Source organism: Electrophorus electricus, chromosome 10 (genome assembly GCF_041902795.1).
Source record: "Electrophorus electricus isolate QZ-2024a chromosome 10, ASM4190279v1, whole genome shotgun sequence".
Taxonomy (NCBI): Eukaryota; Metazoa; Chordata; class Actinopteri; order Gymnotiformes; family Gymnotidae; genus Electrophorus; species Electrophorus electricus.
Window position 1 is genome coordinate 23918084 of NC_137506.1, and position 20923 is coordinate 23939006.

Sequence of the window (20923 nt, forward strand, 5' to 3'; positions counted from 1 at the left end):
GGTGAAATTTTATTCTTGGATTCTAAGAGGCTCACAGTAAAAACATCCTGTGAAAATATGCCGTTAAAAGAAAATAGCCGTTACTGGAGGACCGCCAGTCAGGATTTTGTTGCATACAGTTGGCTTGTACGCAATATTTATAAAGTAAATGTTCTCTGTTGAGACTAGAACTAGTCCAAGCAGTTGGAAAGTATAAACACATTGAAGGATTAATTATTTAAATATCTCCTAGATTCAGCAGGAACACAGGAGTATTTGGATTTCATGTGTCAGAATTATGTGTATACTCCAAACTTGTAGTTCTAGCACTCTGTAGCGAAATACAGCTCACAATATAAACTGCATTATGCATATCTAGTACTGAGTTATGCTGTGAACAAAGCTGCTCTGTAGGGGAGGTTACACTGGTACTGCACATCATAGTCCACACACATTCTGTACACAATGTATTGACCAGACTGTGAACAGTCATTACAACTCTTTATACAACAACGAACAGTCTCACCTTTAATGCACAATTGGGAAACAATGGTTTAGTGAGCTTTGCCTGTAGCTCAGAGCGTAAACTCTGAGACAGCAGATCCCATTTCCTCTCCTCATTGGGCTACAGTTCTAAGCTGTGCAACTATACACAAGAATCATTGTGATTGGCTTTCAGGCCTGTCATTCATTGTGCAAAGCTCAGCAGTAGGCTCCTCTGTGTAATGATGCAAGTGTGGGTGGAGAGAGAACAGAGCCCTTCTCTCACTCTAAGGTTTTCACACCCTCCTTCTCTTCCTCTCGCTCTCTGGGTCCCTCCCTCCCTCTCTCCCTCCCACACCACCTGCCCTTCAGCGCTACAGATCAGCCGTGGTACGAGACAGTGCAGCTGCAATCCTGTCCTCTTTGTTATACTACAGAAACAGCACCCTTCCCTGAAGCTCGATTTTCCAGTCTCTCTCCCTCCATCCTCGTCACACGCCTGTTGGTTCTTTATCTCCACGCGTGGCTGGACGGGGTGTTTGTGCCAGCCGCTGCTGCAGCTCAGATGGGAGGGGGGAGTGCTGGTGGTGGAGCTGCGTGGCAGGTCTGCCTGGGGGCAGTATGCTGAACGGCAGCCGGGAGGGCCTGTTCGAGCAGGGCAGGAGGCTCCAGCAGCAGGGCGACTCCCGCGCTGCTCTGCACTGCTTCCTCAGCTGCCTGCTGGGACTCACCCATGTGCAGAGCTTCCATTCTCTACCCAACTGTCTGCATCAGGTGAGCATCACCCTGTAGCATGGAGAACCGCATTTCCAAACCAGAACTGATGGACTGCACCCCTCACTCACACTACACCAGCAGGCACACTCACAGTGGCACATTAACCACTTGGGGTTGGTCTTAATAGGTACTTTACATTTGTGCACACAACTGAAGTATCATATTTGACCATAAACTGTCTCTGCATGTGCATGTGTGGCACGAATATTTTGTGTGCATGCACAGGGACATGTGTAAATGTACACTGCAAATACAAATGTTTAGTGTACAGAGGTGTATATGTGTTAACTCCACTACATGTAGAATCTGTGGTTGATATAATGGGACACTAACCAAAATCAGCTGGGTTTTGTGAAATTATTTCAACACACTAGCCTGCCCCTGCATATTTTTCAGAGACAATTGCAATCCCAGTTATTATTATAATAGCAGTTTAATGCACAATTAGTTCATTTGTCTGTCAGTGCATGGTAAGAAATAGGATTTAGACTTTGAGATCACATCTGTCCTCCTGCTGGATGTGATCAAGTGGAGTAGCACCTGGTAGCTTTCCTTTTAGTATTAAAAAAACAAGGTTTAAAAAACATTTAGTTGTTAAGATCATGACACATCTCTCCTAAACTTCTCCTTCTCTGATATGGACTCAAACATGTTTGATGACAGTGAGTTACCTAACAGCTATGCATCTTGATAACTTGGTGTTAGTCTCATAGGGCTCCTAGTGAGTCTAGTTAGTCAGTCTTGTCCAAAGTGTCACAGGAAGTAACTTGTGTATAAACAGTAGGTCTTATACAAGTGGAAAGGAATGTGTGGTATGACATGGGCCAGAGTCTGGCCAAGAGAGCAATGCATCCAGCATGCAGCAGTTTTTTATAGTTCTATAGTTCTATCACTATACCATGTTTACATAAATGTGACATAAGTGTAGCATACAAGGTTTGGATCATTTAAAGTTATTTTGGGTTATTCTGAGCAATTCTGAGTTGGTTTGACATAAGATGTTATGATTAGTATTTTTTTCTGTTGTTGGATAATACTTTTTTTTTTTTTTTTTTTTTTTTTCTGATAGATTGCCGAACTCTTCATTGATGAGAAGAACTGTATCCTTTTCCACAATGGTCAAGAAATGGTGCACATGTAGTACATTGCTGGGTGTGTTCTCATGCAGCATGCTAACATTAAGTCCTTATTCTTATCTAGTATACTAACATAAAGTCCTTATTTTCACACAAACATTAACATAAAACCCTCATTATCATGCAATACACTGTCATGAAGACTGTATTCTCACAGAGTACACTAGCACCAAGCCCTTATTCTTATCCAATACACTAACCTGAAGCCTTCTTTCTCATTCAGTATACTAACACAAAGTTCCTGAGCATTAAAGCCTCCTCTGTGGTCTCTGTCCACCAGAATGTCTCCAAATATACACACGTACTGCACTAGTACAAAGGATACTTAGCGGATATTCAGGTTTCAGGAACACCGCATAGGTTTATGCCTATAACAGTCATGAATTTTCTGTTTGCCTGTTCAGAGTATACCAGAGCTTATTAACTTGTAGAGTGCCAACCTCTCTCCTCTCTTACAGTCTATTCTCTTCTCAAGACAACACGCAGGATAGACTATAGCCTTTATTCTCACTCATTCCATGGGTCATTTCTGTGTGTCCAGGGCATCTTATATCATTTCATTATATATGCTTAATTCCCTTACAATAATTCAGTAATCTCACTGAATAAGGTTGAAAGTTGTATTAATTAAATCATGATTGGTGTTCTGTAGGGTGCCAAGAAGTACATAAAAGTACAGTTCTAAATGGTTCTAAACGGTCTGATTAACTAATCACTACCACTATTGCTTTATCATGGCACTAGAATGTCTCCCCTTAAGTTGGGTGCACACACACATCTTAACATCATATGTCTTTTGCCACAACAGTTCAGTTAGGCTTTTCCAGTAGCATAATTAATATATCAGATTTGGAGATATCTTAGTGGTATTCTTAGTCTAAGATGACCTAATCAAGTATCCAAAGGACTGCAAGACTGCAGGACTGGGATAATATGCCATTATAATGATATGGTACATTTGTATAATATATAAAAACCATTAAGATGTATTTGCATATAAATAGGCAATGTATCATGTTCCATAACCTACAAGATATTCCTAATAAATATTTGAACTATTATATACATAAAGATTAAAGTATAATCTGTTTGAATTTTCTGTGTATATTTGTGATCTCAGTATAAGGATGAATTCAGTAATACAAGTTTGCTGGCGTTTATCTTTTATTGAGCTATTTAATATAAGTTAATGCCATGATGTTTCAGAAACTGTAGTAATCTTTTACACATTTATTATATTACGAAAATTGTTTACCATCTCAGCTTTAGTCCAAGTGTTTTGATCCAGAATAGCACACTTAAAGAACTCCATGTACAGCCAATTATTCACAGTATGTGGAAGGCTCCACTGAATGAACTGTGATTGTTTCTGCTTTAAATCAGTATGAGCTTCATCTGATCATTACATATAATTTCCATTTGTTCCTGGTCTCATCATAATAGTTCATTTAAGATTACAAACTGAAATTGTTCGCATTATCTAAAGTACTCCCATACCAGATCTGCCCCACCCATCTGTGCTCTAAAAATATTTCAGGAACTCCTGGGAATATGTGTCTCATCCTGGAAAAAGATTTTGCATTAGTAGCTTTAGGAAGAACATCACATGTTGGCTAATGATGATTCACACTCGGAAATAAATTCTGGGAACAAACTTCCTAATTATGGCACATTGGCTTCTTGCTAACTTGTGTAGTGGTGTTTGCCTGGCACCTGAAATAGTCAACATTATGTTAAGCACCCTGCTGGGCCCTGCTGACTAAACTAGAACCTTTTTGTTTGTCCCTGTACCTGTTTGTTTTTAACTGGTGTTGGTGTTAGCATTACTGCATGTCAAGTTGCAGTTCAAACCCCAGGCTTGAAGTTGCACACCAGAATTATGCACTAGTGGCTTTTGGTGGGGGGAGTTATAGAGTGAGCCTGCCTAGCCTGTCTGCTGACAATGCTCCCTTAGGAATGCTGCCTTACTCTAGTGCTCAAAGTACCAATGCGCAAAACCAGACATCCTTAGTTGTCCATAGAAATATGTTTTTTATTGGTTTTGACTGAATAAATAATAACACTTTCAGGGTTTTGCTCAGGTTCAGTTAATACAGATTAGTCATTAAATTGTATGTTTTTAGTGAGCTTTTTCAAAACTTTGTAGTGACTTTCTAATACCAAAATAGAAACATGTAATACACTCTAACTGAACCTATTTTGTCCTTCTATAAAATGTTTTTCCACTCAGGTTTATTTTCCGAATATTTTCCTTTCTAAGAAAAATTACTTTGTTGGCATTTGTCAACCATAAGCGCTTTTGTCTTACACAGAGGTGTGCTTTATCACTGATGCTTTTGGCTATGTAAATAAACAAATATTTATCTATCAATAGCTCAAGTACATGTTTTGTGTCTTTCTATGGCGAGAGGGTGGAACAGACACATTGTTAACACCAATCAAAACTGTTAACAAAGTATAACTTACAGGAAGTAATTAAATACTTTAAGGGTTCAATAAAGATCAGTTATTTGGTTTTGAAAAGACACTAAAGCAACCCAAGAAAAGTTTATTAAAATCTGCCTATAGTCCTTTTGTCCCCCAAAGTGATGCTGAATATATGTGTGTGTGTGTGTGTGTGTGTGTGTGTGTGTGTGTGCCTGCATCATTATACCAACTCTCCTTCACTTGTCTAAAACAGATGAGAAGGCACTGCAGTTCATTCAGGCCGAGAAGCTGTTCTATGAAGTGGCGTTGATCGAGCTCAATGCCCTGCAGGGTGCCACAGGCTAGTCAGCTTTCTCTGCTTTTTCCTCCTGCTTTACTACCTTGTACTCAGACTCATATGACAACACAGCATGTCTGATTTGAATATTGATTTGTGTATTTTATTTGTATCTTTGTTACATATTATCAAAGAAAGAATTAAGAGGTGTGTAGAGTCACTGGTACAAGGCAGGCTCTTTTAGGCCTACGATCCTGTTTTTTTGGGGATGAAAAACCACTGTCTGGGAGGCTGAACAGATCCAAACACTGCCTACAGACCCTACCTTAGCCTAAGATCCCTGCAGAGAGCAGCATAACCCATGGTCCTCCTCCTTTACTGCAGGACACGCCATCATTCACAGGGGAGAAGCGCAATCGATCCTCTGTCTCTGCTGCCATGTGCATATGATCCAGCATGGGATCTGTGGCACTGCTGATGCAGCACACTGATGCGGGGGGTTCAGTCTGGAAGGGCAGCAGTCCACACAGACTAATGAATATCACAAATAGCTTATTAAGGAGCTGCTGTGCTCCATGGAAACATGGGAACCGGATTCAGCTCTTAGGAGCTGCATTACCATGACACTCACTTACTAATTTGCTCTTTCACTCATTAATTAATTAATTAATCAATCAATTAATTAATTAATTCGCTCACTCACTTGTTCATTCATTCAATCATTCATTCAGTCATTCATTCACCCACCTCACAGAGCTGACACCGGACTTACTCATTCTCTTAGGGCTGATACCTCACCCACTCACTCACTCTTTCACTCAGGGCTGATACCTCACTTACTCATTCACTCACTCACACTGCATCTCCAAGTGCTTCTATCTGTATGTGTGTTGTCATCAGCTTTTTACTTTCATATGTGTCTCACTCTGGTTACATTGTGAAGGTATATTACTTTCTTTTGGTTAACTCAGTTACTACTACAGTTTGTTTGTTATGCACAGTTTCTTAATATTAATCCATACACTGCTAATTCTCCCTACCTTTTAATTACTACAGGAAACATTACTATATTTGGTGAATTGTACCTGGGTAGTGTGATAGAACAAATTATACAGATTTTATTGTATATACAAGAAACTTTATATGAACTGACACTTTATTCCATTGAACTTTATATCTGTAGCTGTATATTTGTATTTCACAAGCACCCCTTTTCTCTTATATGTTTATTCAAGTATTTGTTTTGTGTGGTTTGTAATAGTGTTACTGTGGTGTTACTGATTGTGTCTGCTTATGGATATCCTTTAACAAGGATATAAATATGTGTGTGGCAAAAGCAGTTAGCCTTCCTCTTATCTCTCACTCTCACCTTTCCCTCATTTCCTCTCTCACTTCCTCTCTCTCTTCCTCTCTCTCCCTCTCTTTCTCTCTCTTTCTCCCTCTCCTCCCCTTTCCCTCTACATCTCACTGCTGTACATGTGTCTGTACAGTTCTGTGTATATTACACTTGTAATATATAGCATTGTCGTTTCTCTCTCTCTCTCTGTGTGTGTGTGTGTGTGTGTGTGTGTGTGTGTGTGTGTGTGTGTGTGTGTGTGTGTGTGTGTGTGTGTTTGTAGTGAGCTCTGAGGAGGACTGCTCACTCAGTTCTCCAGGATGGCTCTCTCAGGAGGACTTATCAAAGCAGGCCTCACAAGCCCAGGATCTTGAGAAACTGGCCCAGCTTTGCATCATGAGAAAAAGGTATGAGATTGCCTGGATAGTGTGGCGTGGATAGAACTGCCAAGCTGTAAACATTTTCCTCCATGACATATAAGGCTGGGTGGCATGTTTTTGCTAAGAAATTCATGTTCTCTGTCTTACAGAGGGGGTCCTCTAATTATGCTATGTTATATTGATTAAATTGTCTACATGTGTCTGTTGATATTAGCAATGGCTGAAGCACTGACTAAAACTAAATATTAGGACTTTTAGGTTTTCTGGCTGAAATCAGAAAACACTATTTTTAGAGCCTCCACATGAAGATAAAGTGTTTGTGTATGGATAGAGTGCTTTGCTGGCACTAAGGCTTTGCTGGAACCGAACTCTGGAGGATATGAGCACATTTGTTTGAGGGAGGAGATGTTACAGTCTGGTTTTCAGTCCTTTGTGGACTGACCCACTACTCCTAAATGTAGCTGGCTTGTTCTCCTGCAGCAAGGCCTTCACTCTAGGGTCATGGCTTGCTCATTAGCAACACTAAAGTTTGCGGTTCAAAATAGATGGATTCAGTGAATAATTTAACATATTTAAAAATAGATATTTCTTTATATTTGTATTTGTATTCCTATATATTCTTATAGTATACATTTTTGGAACTGTGTTTTTGAGAAATGGTTCACTGAGGCTCGGAGTTTGCACAGGCAACCTGTATTACACTGAATCCCACGTACGCACACAGGTAGAAAGGGAGAAAGGTGTGTAGGGTTACATGAATCAGCAGGTGTCAGGTGTTACTGGAGCACCCTGACATGGGTGTTCCATTACCTCATTGCTCTTACCATGTCCACAGAGTCATTTGTAAGGCTACCACATGCTCTGCACATGAGGACAGAGACCTATGATTATGTCCATCTCTGTTGGCAGTGCTTTCCTTATTGTCCTATGAATGCCGCACAAAACTGACTGGCATTACATCTGAATGAAATTGAGCCAGTTTTATTGTTGCTCTCATAAGATTGCTTTTCCAGTGACAGGGATAGATAGTGAAATTGGCATTGTAATCTTTTTATTAAAACCTTTGTATAGTGGCTCCAGTAACACAGGAAAGGGCATGGATTTGATGTGTGCCCACTAGGTGTGCCCACTGAAAGAGTGGTCACATGAAATATTGAAAGTCTTCAGAAAAAACATCTGTAGCATGTTTTCATGCTACATAAAATGCAGGCAATCAGGATTTTTTCCCCATTTTTTTCCAAGTGCTGCAATTGTAAACATTAATTCCAGACTCCACCATAAAGTTGTTTTGGCTGAATTAAGGTGATTGTCCATTCTGCACCTGAGTAATACTTCCATATACGTGGACATGTGATTAATGTAGTGCCAGTTTAGGATGTGAAATAGCTAAAAATAGATAAGGGCTGACTGACAGCACTCAGATGCAGCTTAATTTTAGGAACAGCTGCAGGTTTTCTAAACCATAATCTCACACACAACCAAACATACAAACACATATAAGTATAGACACACATATAATAGCTCATTACCTACAGAGTGAACAGGAAATGGTTTGGTGTCTTTAATCTTTCAATCAGTAGTGCTCCTTTTGCTGAGAGCCTAGCTGCTTATCTACCTGCTGATCACATGTCCTTCACAGACAGCCCAGAACAGAGCAAACCAAATACCCAGTCCTTACTAATTAAAACAGGACTGCAATTTGGACAATTGCATGAACATTTATTCAGAAAGAATCCCTACATTCCTAATTTACAGCATTTAGCTGACACTTTTAACCAAAGGGACTTACAATTATGACTGCACACAACTTGAGCAATTGAGAGTTAAGGGCCTTGCTCAGGGGCCCAACAGTGGAAACAGGGCAATGGTGGAGTTTGAACCAACAATCTTCTGACTAATAGTGAAGTACTTTACCCACTGAACTAATCACATACTGCAGTCACTAGAAATGGGCTTTAAACCTGAATGTAAACGTAGGATATGAAGTATTGCCTGGGCTAGCAGGAACAGCCTGCAAGCCTCTGCTCATACCATGATCATGTGATGAAAGGGGTTGGTTTAACTGTACCAGGAACTATGTACGATGACTTTCTAGGTGCTAATCCTTGCACTCTGGGACACACTGAGCCATTATGGAAACTAAGCCTGGGGTGAATGTGAAGGTAGAATGGCAAACACTAGGGCAATGCTCTGCACTGGGTCAGACCCACTGACACATAATTATGTATAGGTTCATATTTGCTGGCACAGGTCACATGTTTCCATTGCCTCTGTGAAAGCCTTCTGCTGGAACCAGGGTGAGGGTGCGGGCAGGTGGGCCCACCTAGCTGACCATGGGGTATGCCTCGCTGAGACTGAGTGGGATCTGCTGTGCTTGTCCCAGTTCAGCATAAGGTATTTTGGTGCAAAGGAGTCAGATCTTGCACCAAGATCTTACAGCTGTTCAACAGTGAATAAGTACGAAAACCAGATGTTTTTGATAGGTGTACATGTGTAAATCTGATATAATATGATACATTATACATACATTTTCAGTATTTGCAACAGAATCAATTCCTGCACTGTCATAGTTTCAGCAGTTTTTGGTGTGTTATGTCCGTCATGTACTATAGCTTTCTTTTATTTGTTAATGACTGTAAATATATGGTGCAAGAACAGTACTGTGCTGTCATGTACAGAGCTCAGCAGTACTGTGCTGTCATGTACAGAGCTCAGCAGTACTGTGCTGTCATGTACAGAGCTCAGCAGTACTGTGCTGTTACGTACAGAGCTCAACACTACTGTGCTGTTACGTACAGAGCTCAGCACTACTATGCTGTTATGTACAGAGCTCAGCAGTACTGTGCTGTTACATACAGAGCTCAACACTACTGTGCTGTTACGTACAGAGCTCGGCAGTACTGGGCTGTTACGTACAGAGCTCGGCAGTACTGTGCTGTTACGTACAGAGCTCAGCAGTACTGTGCTGTTACGTACAGAGCTCAGCACTACTATGCTGTTATGTACAGAGCTCAGCACTACTATGCTGTTATGTACAGAGCTCAGCACTACTATGCTGTTATGTACAGAGCTCAGCAGCACTGTGCTGTTATGTACAGAGCTCAGTAGTACTGGGCTGTTACGTACAGAGCTCAGCAGTACTGTGCTGTCATGTACAGAGCTCAGCAGTACTGTGCTGTTACGTACAGAGCTCGGCAGTACTGTGCTGTTACGTACAGAGCTCAGCAGTACTGTGCTGTTACGTACAGAGCTCAACACTACTGTGCTGTTACGTACAGAGCTCAGCAGTACTGGGCTGTTACGTACAGAGCTCAGCAGTACTGTGCTGTTACGTACAGAGCTCAGCACTACTATGCTGTTATGTACAGAGCTCAGCAGTACTGTGCTGTTACATACAGAGCTCAACACTACTGTGCTGTTACGTACAGAGCTCGGCAGTACTGGGCTGTTACGTACAGAGCTCAGCACTACTATGCTGTTATGTACAGAGCTCAGCAGTACTGTGCTGTCATGTACAGAGCTCAGCAGTACTGTGCTGTTACATACAGAGCTCAACACTACTGTGCTGTTACGTACAGAGCTCAGCACTACTATGCTGTTATGTTCAGAGCTCAGCAGTCCTGGGCTGTTACGTACAGAGCTCAGCACTACTATGCTGTTATGTACAGAGCTCAGCAGTACTGTGCTGTCATGTACAGAGCTCAGCAGTACTGTGCTGTCATGTACAGAGCTCAGCAGTACTGTGCTGTCATGTACAGAGCTCAGCAGTACTGTGCTGTTACGTACAGAGCTCGGCAGTACTGTGCTGTTACATACAGAGCTCAGCAGTACTGTGCTGTTACGTACAGAGCTCAACACTACTGTGCTGTTACGTACAGAGCTCAGCAGTACTGTGCTGTTACATACAGAGCTCAACACTACTGTGCTGTTACGTACAGAGCTCGGCAGTACTGGGCTGTTACGTACAGAGCTCAGCAGTACTGTGCTGTTACGTACAGAGCTCAGCAGTACTGTGCTGTTACGTACAGAGCTCAGCACTACTATGCTGTTATGTACAGAGCTCAGCACTACTATGCTGTTATGTACAGAGCTCAGCACTACTATGCTGTTATGTTCAGAGCTCAGCAGTCCTGGGCTGTTACGTACAGAGCTCAGCACTACTATGCTGTTATGTACAGAGCTCAGCAGTACTGTGCTGTCATGTACAGAGCTCAGCAGTACTGTGCTGTCATGTACAGAGCTCAGCAGTACTGTGCTGTCATGTACAGAGCTCAGCAGTACTGTGCTGTTACGTACAGAGCTCGGCAGTACTGTGCTGTTACATACAGAGCTCAGCAGTACTGTGCTGTTACGTACAGAGCTCAACACTACTGTGCTGTTACGTACAGAGCTCAGCAGTACTGTGCTGTTACATACAGAGCTCAACACTACTGTGCTGTTACGTACAGAGCTCGGCAGTACTGGGCTGTTACGTACAGAGCTCAGCAGTACTGTGCTGTTACGTACAGAGCTCAGCAGTACTGTGCTGTTACGTACAGAGCTCAGCACTACTATGCTGTTATGTACAGAGCTCAGCACTACTATGCTGTTATGTACAGAGCTCAGCACTACTATGCTGTTATGTACAGAGCTCAGCAGCACTGTGCTGTTATGTACAGAGCTCAGTAGTACTGGGCTGTTACGTACAGAACTCAGCAGTACTGTGCTGTCATGTACAGAGCTCAACACTACTGTGCTGTTACGTACAGAGCTCAGCAGTACTGTGCTGTTATGTACAGAGCTCAGCAGTACTGTGCTGTTACGTACAGAGCTCAGCCATTCCCTGCTGTTATGCACAGGGATCAGCAGTGCTCCACTGTTACATACAAGGCTCAGTAGTGCTTCGCTGTCCTATACAGGGCTCAGCAGTGCTTTGGTGTTACATACAGGGCTTAGCAATGCTTCACTGTTCTATACAGGGCTCAACAGTGTTTGGCGGTTACATACAGGGTAAGACCTCACAGGGATGAGGTGACATGAGGCACTTGTGGAACCTTATCAGATATTTCTCAAGTTTAAAGAGATTTGAAAGGTCACCAAGGCCAGTGACAGCAGTGTTACTGACACCACTCATCCACCCACACTGTGACAATGAAATAAGTACTCCATGTTAATGGAGTTTTTTTTTTTTTTTATTATACACACTGCAGGGTGCTATTGCAGTTTTTGTATGTAAACTGCTTAAAGCCACATATGTGGAACATCCAGTATAACCTTTCCATTTTCTTAATTTATTTATTTCCACATAGATTAACTAATTAATATTCCAGTCATTAACATGCAAACCCAGCAACACATTTCTGTGGCTGTCTCTCGCATACAAATCCCGAACCTGTCACTCTAACACCTGATTAATGTGGAAGGTGTTTACATACATAGAATTGCAAAACAACAGGAGAATTAATCATTTATAATTAATATTAATATAATTAATTAATGTCTATATTTTTTTTTCTCATATTTTTTTTTATCTTTTCAGACCGCATCTTGCTTTAGAGTACAGTGGTAAGGTATGTGTGTGATGTTACAGTGTGCACTACTCACTTCTAAAACTGTACCTGCATGAAGGGTTTCAAAATGTAATTCCTTTGTGATGGAGTGGAGTTCACACATGTTCTCTCTGCTTGTCTCAGGCCACTAAAATCCATCAGCGTGCATTTGGTAATGATCACCCCATCACAGCCAGGAGTCTGGAGCTACTGGCCACGGTCTATGCTGAGATAGGCAAAACAGAATATTCAGGTACAGCAACCATCCATCCCCGTCTCCACAATAATAAATAAATAAAATATTAGATGTAATGTGCTGCACCTAATATCCAAAAAAATAAAGATTAGTAAGGACACTGGGAACGTTTCCACAGAGCTTATGTCTTACAGTACCATTGAAATTAGATGATCAATGCCACTATTTATAATGTGTAGTATAACAAGAAATAATATCATAATAATGTAATAAAGTAATGCAATAGTATTTGTTTACTAGCATCAGTACACCACACATCTATGAGAAAAGGCATAAGCAAAGCACCGAGCTGCCTTCTTCCGCACAAACCTGTCATCAGTCATCCTTACAACATTGAATCTGCCTCTCATTACGAAGTACAGTGCACTCATATAATAAATTACCTGTATCAAATACCCACTCGGTAAAAACAGGTAGCATGCGTCATCTGTCTTAGGCTCTAGGTTCATTTTTATTTTAGTGTTAAACAGAAAAAACATTTTCTGATTGTGACAGATGGAGGCCAGATCCTTGTCTCTTTCTGCTTCTTCCGCTGTAGCAGTAGCGCCTTCCCATGGCTCAGGGGAGAGTCGCATTAGCTCTTTAAGACCAGTTATGCTCTGAAGTGTGCCAGATGCTCTTTCAGGAGGTTTTATGTCCTGGATAAAAACGCAATCCAGACATGCAGCAACTACTGACTCAGCTGTGTGAAGAAACTGATTTCACTGCAACCTTCCATCTGTGTGGCTTAGTTGAATAAGCACTATGAAAAATGAGGCTTTTCACCCCTTCACAGGCAAAACTGCTTACCAATGTAACATAGTCACAAATGGAGCTATCGCGACAAGAGCTACAGTACAGTTAGCTCATGTTCTAATCATAAAATGTTGCTTTCCATGGTGAATTAACCTGGGATTTAGATGAAAGCATGAAAGTATTTGACCCACAGTAAATGTTTTCTTATAATATACATTTCCCACTGCAAATACACTGCATCTTTTTGGTCTTTTCTTGTCAGTTTCTTGTCAGTGTTTGCTCAGCTGTGGCGTTATATTTGATAATAATCTGCCATTGACCATGTTGCATTTTTGGTAAAATAGAAATAAATTGTTGCCTTTATGACTAACTTTATGACACAAGGATTTTTTTGCTTCTAAATTGTCGCTTATTTAGTCATTTGGATGATATAGTGCAGAATCATTTCCTTTCACAGACTCATTGGGTCACTGTGTGTCAGCTCTGTCAAAGAGATTCTCTGCCACTGAGTCATGCAGCAGTACTTTAAACAGCTCCACCCACCACCACAAGGACCGACATACTGAGGTCTGGCTGAGAAAAGACCCACACCCTCCACCAGACACTCCAGAACCACAGGTACTGATACTCCTGGCAGTAAGATTTTAGGTGCAATATCACTTATTTTAACACATGTAGTAGGGTTGCATTACCAGCAGCCTATATGTAAAAACCAAGGGAAATTAACTGTATTATTCCTGCCCTTAGGTCAACAGTAAATTCCCTACCTCCATCCTGAAAAGAACCAGTGTAGGTGGCACCGAGCCAGACTCCACCTACCGGAGAAAACCAGAGAGGCGCGTTCGTTTCAGAGAGCCGGAGATCGTTGTACACGGTGAGAGGTTTAATGTCGAGAAGCAGTGAGACTCTGGCCTCCCTCCTCCATGCCCCCAGGCCTGCACATGTCTTTCCACGGTTCCCTAAAGTGAAGTCAGCATCATTAAGAGCTTGCACTTGAAGCAAATGAGTAAAGTAAATTATAGATGAGAGAGGGTTGTAACAGAGCCCTCCCTGCAGGCACTAAAGTTAATAAATCACCCAGGTTTTACAGTGCACTAACATGCCCAAAGGATTTACATATATGATTAATTACACATGCAAATGAGGCACTGTGCAATCAGTGCCAGCAAGACTATTATGTTTTTGACAGAAAGCAAATACGTATTTACAGTGTCTACATCACATTTGTAATCAACTAGTTGTTTCTTCTTGGGGAGTTTCTTCTCTGTTTTACTAAGGCACACAAACTAAAAGGTAATAAGATTAAATCATGACTGATTCATCGTTTTTTCTACCTGCTGCTTGTCTTGCCCTGTAGGCATGTCGCATAAGCCTACAAAGTTTCAAAATCAAACCTAACAAATGAAGATCTCTCATTTTGGATTTACATGCATTCCATACTATGACTGTTTAGGAGGTGGGTTTATTGTAGAATCACTGAAACCTAATTCTGCAGTGTCATGAATCTGCAATGTGACCCTAATGTGCATGAGAAATAGTTTGAACACTAACAGGCAGTTTTCAATATTCAGTTAAAAATAGGTTTTCAACCAAATTTCAATGTCGCTGGGAATCCTCAATCTAGAACTAAACCAGAACTCCATCCAGAACTAAGTTTGTTAAGTCATATGTAAGAGTTGTTATATATGTTTATAAGGATGTGTCTGAAAAAACAGGCTTCAACCAAGAAGCACACTGGGTCAGAATATACAGTCGTGCTATTGTAGCAATGTCAAGAAGCATCCTGGATCACAATACATTGAGGTATTATTGTATACTGCCTGGCCAATAAAAAGGTCACACACTCTAATATTTCGTTGGACTGCCTTTATCTTTGATTGCAGCATGCATTTGCTGTGGCATCGTTTCCACAAGCTTCTGCAATGTCACAACATTTATTTCTGTCCAGAGTTGCATAAATTTTTCCCCAAGATCTTGTATTGATGATGGGAGATTTGGACCACAGCACAAAGTCTTCTCCAGCACATCCCAAAGATTCTCAATGGGGTTCAGGTCTGGACTCTGTGGTGGCCAATCCATGTGTGAAAATGATGTCTCATGCTCCATGAACCACTCTTTCACAATTTGAGCCCGATGAATCCTGGTATTGTCATCTTGGAATACGCCTGTGCCATCAGGGAAGAAAAAAATTCATAGATGGAATAACCTGGTCATTCAGTATATTCAGGTAATCAGTTGACCTCATTCTTTGGGCACATAACATTGCTGAACCTAGACCTGACCAACTGCAGCAACCCCAGATCATAGCACTTCCCCCACAGGCTTGTACGGTAGGCACTAGGCATGATGGGTGCATCACTTCAGCCGCCTCTCTTCTTACCCTGATGCACCCATCACTCTGGAACAGGGTAAATCTGGACTCATCAGACCACATGACCTTCTTCCATTGCTCCAGAGTCCAATCTTTATGCTCCCTAGCAAATTGAAGCCGTTTTTGCTGGTTAGCCTCACTGACAAGTGGCTTTCTTAAGGCTACACAGCTGTTTAGTCCCAATCCCTTGAGTTCCCTTTGCATTGTGCGTGTGGAAATGCTCTTACTTTCAATATTAAACATATCCCTGATTTCTACTGTTGTTTTTCTACGATTTGATTTCACCACACGTTTAAGTGATCGCCATTCAATATCATTCAAGTTTTGTTTTCCGACCACACTCCTTCCTCGAAGATGATGTTTCCCCACTGTCCTCCCACTTTTTAATAATGCATTGGACAGTTCTTAACCCGATTTTAGTAGTTTCAGCAATCTCCTTAGATGTTTTCTCCGCTTGATGCATGACAATAATTTGACCCTTCTGAAACAGATTAACATCTTTTCCATGACCACAGGATGTGTCTTTCGACATGGTTGTTTAACAAATGAGAAATTACTCACTGCATCAATTAGGGTTAAATAACTTGTTGCCAGCTGAAACATAATCACCCATGCAGTAATTATCCAATGGGAGGTTCTTACCTATTTGTTTAGTCAAATGTGACCTTTTTTTGGCCAGGCAGTGTAATAATGTCAATGAGCACACTGGATTGGCAGGTAGTCTGATTGTAGTAGTATGTATGAGTGATCCTCTTGCATGGACTCTCTGAGCCAGAAGAGTATGTCAAAGTATCTCAGTAATGCTGTCTTAAGACAAGCCTCAGGTAAATAATATAGCAATGTAGCATCCAATTAGAATTCTTTTTTTTTTTTTTTTTTCACTTGTCAAGATGTGAGAGCAAGAGCATCTTGAAAATAATCCAAAAAACATCTTCCATTTTGGGAGAGTAATTTACAAGAAGAAAAACAGGTGACACTTCTGAATGTCCCTTTTTAGATTAAATAAACACCCAACAGACTCTCTGTAACATCAATGATGTAGCTGTAGTGAAGCCTCTGAATACATTCACTAGATTAATTAAAAGACTTGTAATTAACTGTGTAAATATGATTTGTTTATAATCTGATGAATTCAGATGTTTTTCACTTTATTTGGAGTGTCCAAATTACTGAACATATAATACATAGTATAGTATAATACATACATCTTAGCATAATCAACAAGCTATTATAGACAAACTGCTGACAACATTTTGTAAGTGGATTTTAAATGGACTATGATAAGGGTTAGGGTTAGGGTGAGTGTTAGGATTAGATTTTGGGTTGAGGTTAAGGTTAGTTGGGTTGGTGTGAGATCTTATTGCTGGTGTCTGACCCTTGAAATATACTACTTTTAAGTAAACTTGATGTAATGAGGAGGCTGAGCAGAATGCGGGGACGAGTCGTGTAAAACAAAGACATATGTTTATTAACACATATAACATGGAAACGTAGCACGCAGGCTATGAGGGTTAAACACTGACAGCCGTCACACGTTGTGTTACAAATGATAGACTTTTATACACGCATACTAATGACACAACGAGGACCAGGTGTGGAACACAGGGAGGTCGTGGCCACACGTATGAACACACACACACACAAACACATACGGGGAGACGTATGGGAGGAGCGGCCATACCGTGACATTTGACTGTGATTCTCTGCAAACTCTCTCTCCTCTGATTCATTCATGACAATGATACAGATACTGTAATGAGAGTCGATTAATCATCTATATTAATCATCTATAAAAGACCACTCCAAAATAAATAAATAAATAAATAAACATTTCATGCGATTCATTAATGGATTTTCCAATTTTTTTTTTTGTGTACTCCTTCCTTTCATCAGAACATTTGTTACCTCAGCACCTTTGAAGCATAACAGTTCTCCTCCTTAGGATTTTCCCTACTTAATCCTACCCTTTGTGCCTTTTGTTGTCTGCAGCGTACGACTCGTCCCAAAGCCGGCCTCACCTGGCCGTGCTTACCTGTCTCTTCCTTCTGCTGTCTGCTCTGGGTGTGGCCTTGTACTGCACCGACCGCCGCCGGCCCCACCGTGCCTGTGAGGACCTGCAGGCTGCGCTGGCTGTCTACCTTCTCCAGCTCAAACAAATCCTCTGGGGCTGCTGGATCTGGCTCACCATGCAGTAGCCTTGGCTGGCCACTAGGGGCTTCAGCCTGCTCAACCTGTGCTCTATGTAAGAGATGGCATCTGATGGTGAAGAAGTTACTCAAGACCTGAGATTCATAGGGACATGGGAGAAAATGGTACTGTCTGTGCTTTTAATGAAAGTATAATGGGCAATGAGTGTTGCTTAATAGTGAATGCATAAAGGGTAATAGGTTATTGTGAATGGGTGAGCATGTTCTAAAACACATTTTCCATCTACATTTGTTGATTCCCTCTAGGTACTCAGAAACATGCGTCATCTCAACTGTGATTTAAATGAATAGTTCAGTAAAAAATCAAATGTGAACAATTTTTTAGCCCAAATGTAGTCAGTCAGCTAAGACAAGGCAATACACTAAATGGTGGTGATGTGCTTCTTTTACTTGTTAGCTTCGTTAGCCTTGTAATTCCTGTGCAACAGTAAAAATAAACAAATCGACTACATTTGGGGTATGTGGAAAATTGTATCAATTAGATTTTTTCAATTATGTACAAGTTCTTTAGGTTGAAATCAAAACATCATGTTAATTGTATGACCCACTTAACCTTCCTAAATATCTCAGTCATTTTATAACCTGTGGTTTTTTATTTTAATATACAATCTCTAGTTGCTTAAATAGAATCCAAGTTATTTATTTTACTTTTAATAAAATATACTTTGAAATATATTGTACATGAAACATGCACATGTACACGTACATGAAAACGTTAACAACTGTCACCAACGTAAGCCATGTTAATGTGCAAATTATATGTATCCGAATGTACTTGTAATTATGAATGTGACATGAAAAGGTACATTAACTAAACCGACACACTATTTCAAATGAAGCACTATGAAATTAAAGTTAAGCACAAATGCACCTATCTTCTTTAATTACTCAAAAGTCATGACTGATTCATACTGAAGATGGCCATATTTTATTTTGTGCAAAGCCTGATTCTGTCTATATGGAAAAATGGCAAAGCCATATTTAGTCTATGAAAATCCAAATGACACAATGGTTTGAATTATTTTAATATTCCTGTCAGTTGGGTTCATTTTACAAGAGCCAACTGTAACAGCTTGGCTTTAGTGTAACTTTGGTCAATTTATTTATTTTACTATTTTTATAATATTTTTTCTACCTGTCCTTTTTTTCTACAATGAATATACTTTGGGTTTGTTTGTTTGTTTGTTTGTTTACAGTTTTGAAATTTAGTATTCAATATGTAATTGGTTCCACGTGTAATTATTGATCTAAGTTACCAGTGGTGAGGGGTTTTAATTATAGTACTTTTTAGCCTTGTTTTGTGTTAGCTTTTCAAACATTTCTCAAAATTTCAAGCCAAGAACATTTCCTTCACTTATCCTTAACGTGTGTTAACATTTTTACCAGTGGTATAGGTTTAATTTCAAACCATATGAGCTGTCTTTGTTAAATAAAACTCACATACCATTTTATGACATTTACTGCCAGAAAAAAAAGTAGAAGAAAAAACACCCTTTCTGTGAATATTACATGAAGCAATTTGATTTTCATGACCTTTTCAAGCTAGAGAACAACTACATGTAAAATAAATACTTCACCTGAACTAATTAAGATTGATTAATGAGTGAGTATTGGTTTCACCATGTTGACTGGTCCTTTTTATTAATTTTCAATCCAGTTATACTGTTTGGCTATATGAACTGTCTTTGAAAGTATCCTCTTGCACTCTAATTAAGCAAAAACTGTTGGTATAGCAACATAATATTAGCATATTATTAGCTTTTGAGGGAAACTGGAAAAACTGGTCGAATTCCCTTTAAAGTAACTTCACTAGAAATTAATGTTGGACTATTTATTCAGCTATTTATAGCAAGCACATTTTGTTAAAGTTCTGGGGCTTCACACCCCCCACCTTGACAACCCTTTAGGATATAATGTAAAAGGCGCAAAATTTATATATTGTAATATGTAACAAAACACTGTGACACATTTGGGTGAAATAATTGTTTGTTTAGCTCATATAAAATGTCTCAATAAAGCTATCTTTATAACAAAAAATGCATCAAGTATATAGATGTAATTATGTGTATACTTTGAGCAATATACAACTCACTTGTCCATTGCATAGCACAGTTTAATGCGAAATGTACAGTGTAAACTAATAATGAACTTATGAGAAAAAGAAAATGAGAAAAAAAATTTACTTAAATTTTGAATCTTCAAAGCAATATAAAGTAAAGCTTAACATATGAATTAATTGTAGGTAGTCTGGTGGCTTCTCAACTTAGTGAACTTAAATAAATCTAAACTTACAAACCTATAACTCAGTAAAGGACCATCAAAAAGGATACATAAACTCATTTTGACTGAGCACATGTTCTAAGTTTGATTTTACTTGGTTTTACTTTGGTTTATTTTAACTCAACAGTCATTACAGAAACTATATGTGGACACGTTCATTAGAAGTGCCTTTTTAAGGTTCTCTCTTTCTTTTTCTTTATTCTTTACATTGAAGTCATCATCAAAAGTCATTACAAACCAAAGAGACAAAGAACTTTGGCAGTTTTCTTTGCCTTCGTGTTTCATTGGTTTAAAATATAATATGCATATACCCTGATGGAAAACAAAACCTGTGAAAGTGACCCTTCAACAGTTTACTTATGAGCAAGTATTAATGTCACTCAACATATTAAATAACTTAAAAATATGAATATCAAGATCTTATTTCAGAATATTAATTCATTATTCACAATTCGTTAATAAAATACTTTGGTTATCTAGATAATCTGTTCATTTCTCTCTTATGAAGCTGTGGATATCTAGATAACCCATGCATTTCTCTCCTTTGCTTTCTATGGCTTTGTGCCTTGTAATTTCACTGCACTAGCCAGTTGAAACACACTGTGTTTATAGGTGAACCCATATGGGCTGACACTTGTGTCCTACAGTGTCCTAAGACTGTATTTCAATTTAAAATGTTAGTAAACTATTAATTATGGTTGCCCAAAAGAGAAATATACATTAAAGTTCAGATATGGCACTCTCTTGCCAT

The 20923-nt window shown here is 39.8% G+C and overlaps 1 protein-coding gene across 2 annotated transcripts; it reads left to right on the plus strand.

Annotated features, from left to right (window-relative positions):
• The first annotated feature begins 799 nt into the window (after positions 1-799).
• On the plus strand, positions 800-20914 carry c10h14orf180 (chromosome 10 C14orf180 homolog). 2 transcript variants are annotated; one of them, XM_027000208.3, is made up of 9 exons: positions 800-1236; positions 2309-2339; positions 5056-5142; positions 6699-6822; positions 12314-12344; positions 12468-12576; positions 13772-13932; positions 14062-14188; positions 17675-20914. In XM_027000208.3, exons 1-9 carry the CDS (start codon positions 1084-1086, stop codon positions 17878-17880), a joined length of 1029 nt encoding a protein of 342 aa, XP_026856009.1. In that variant the 5' UTR covers positions 800-1083; the 3' UTR covers positions 17881-20914. The 2 variants fall into 2 exon arrangements, with proteins under 2 accessions (XP_026856009.1, XP_081578179.1); XM_081722053.1 differs by lacking the exon at positions 5056-5142 and having other exon boundaries at positions 801-1236; positions 2309-2391.
• Positions 20915-20923: the final 9 nt, after the last annotated feature.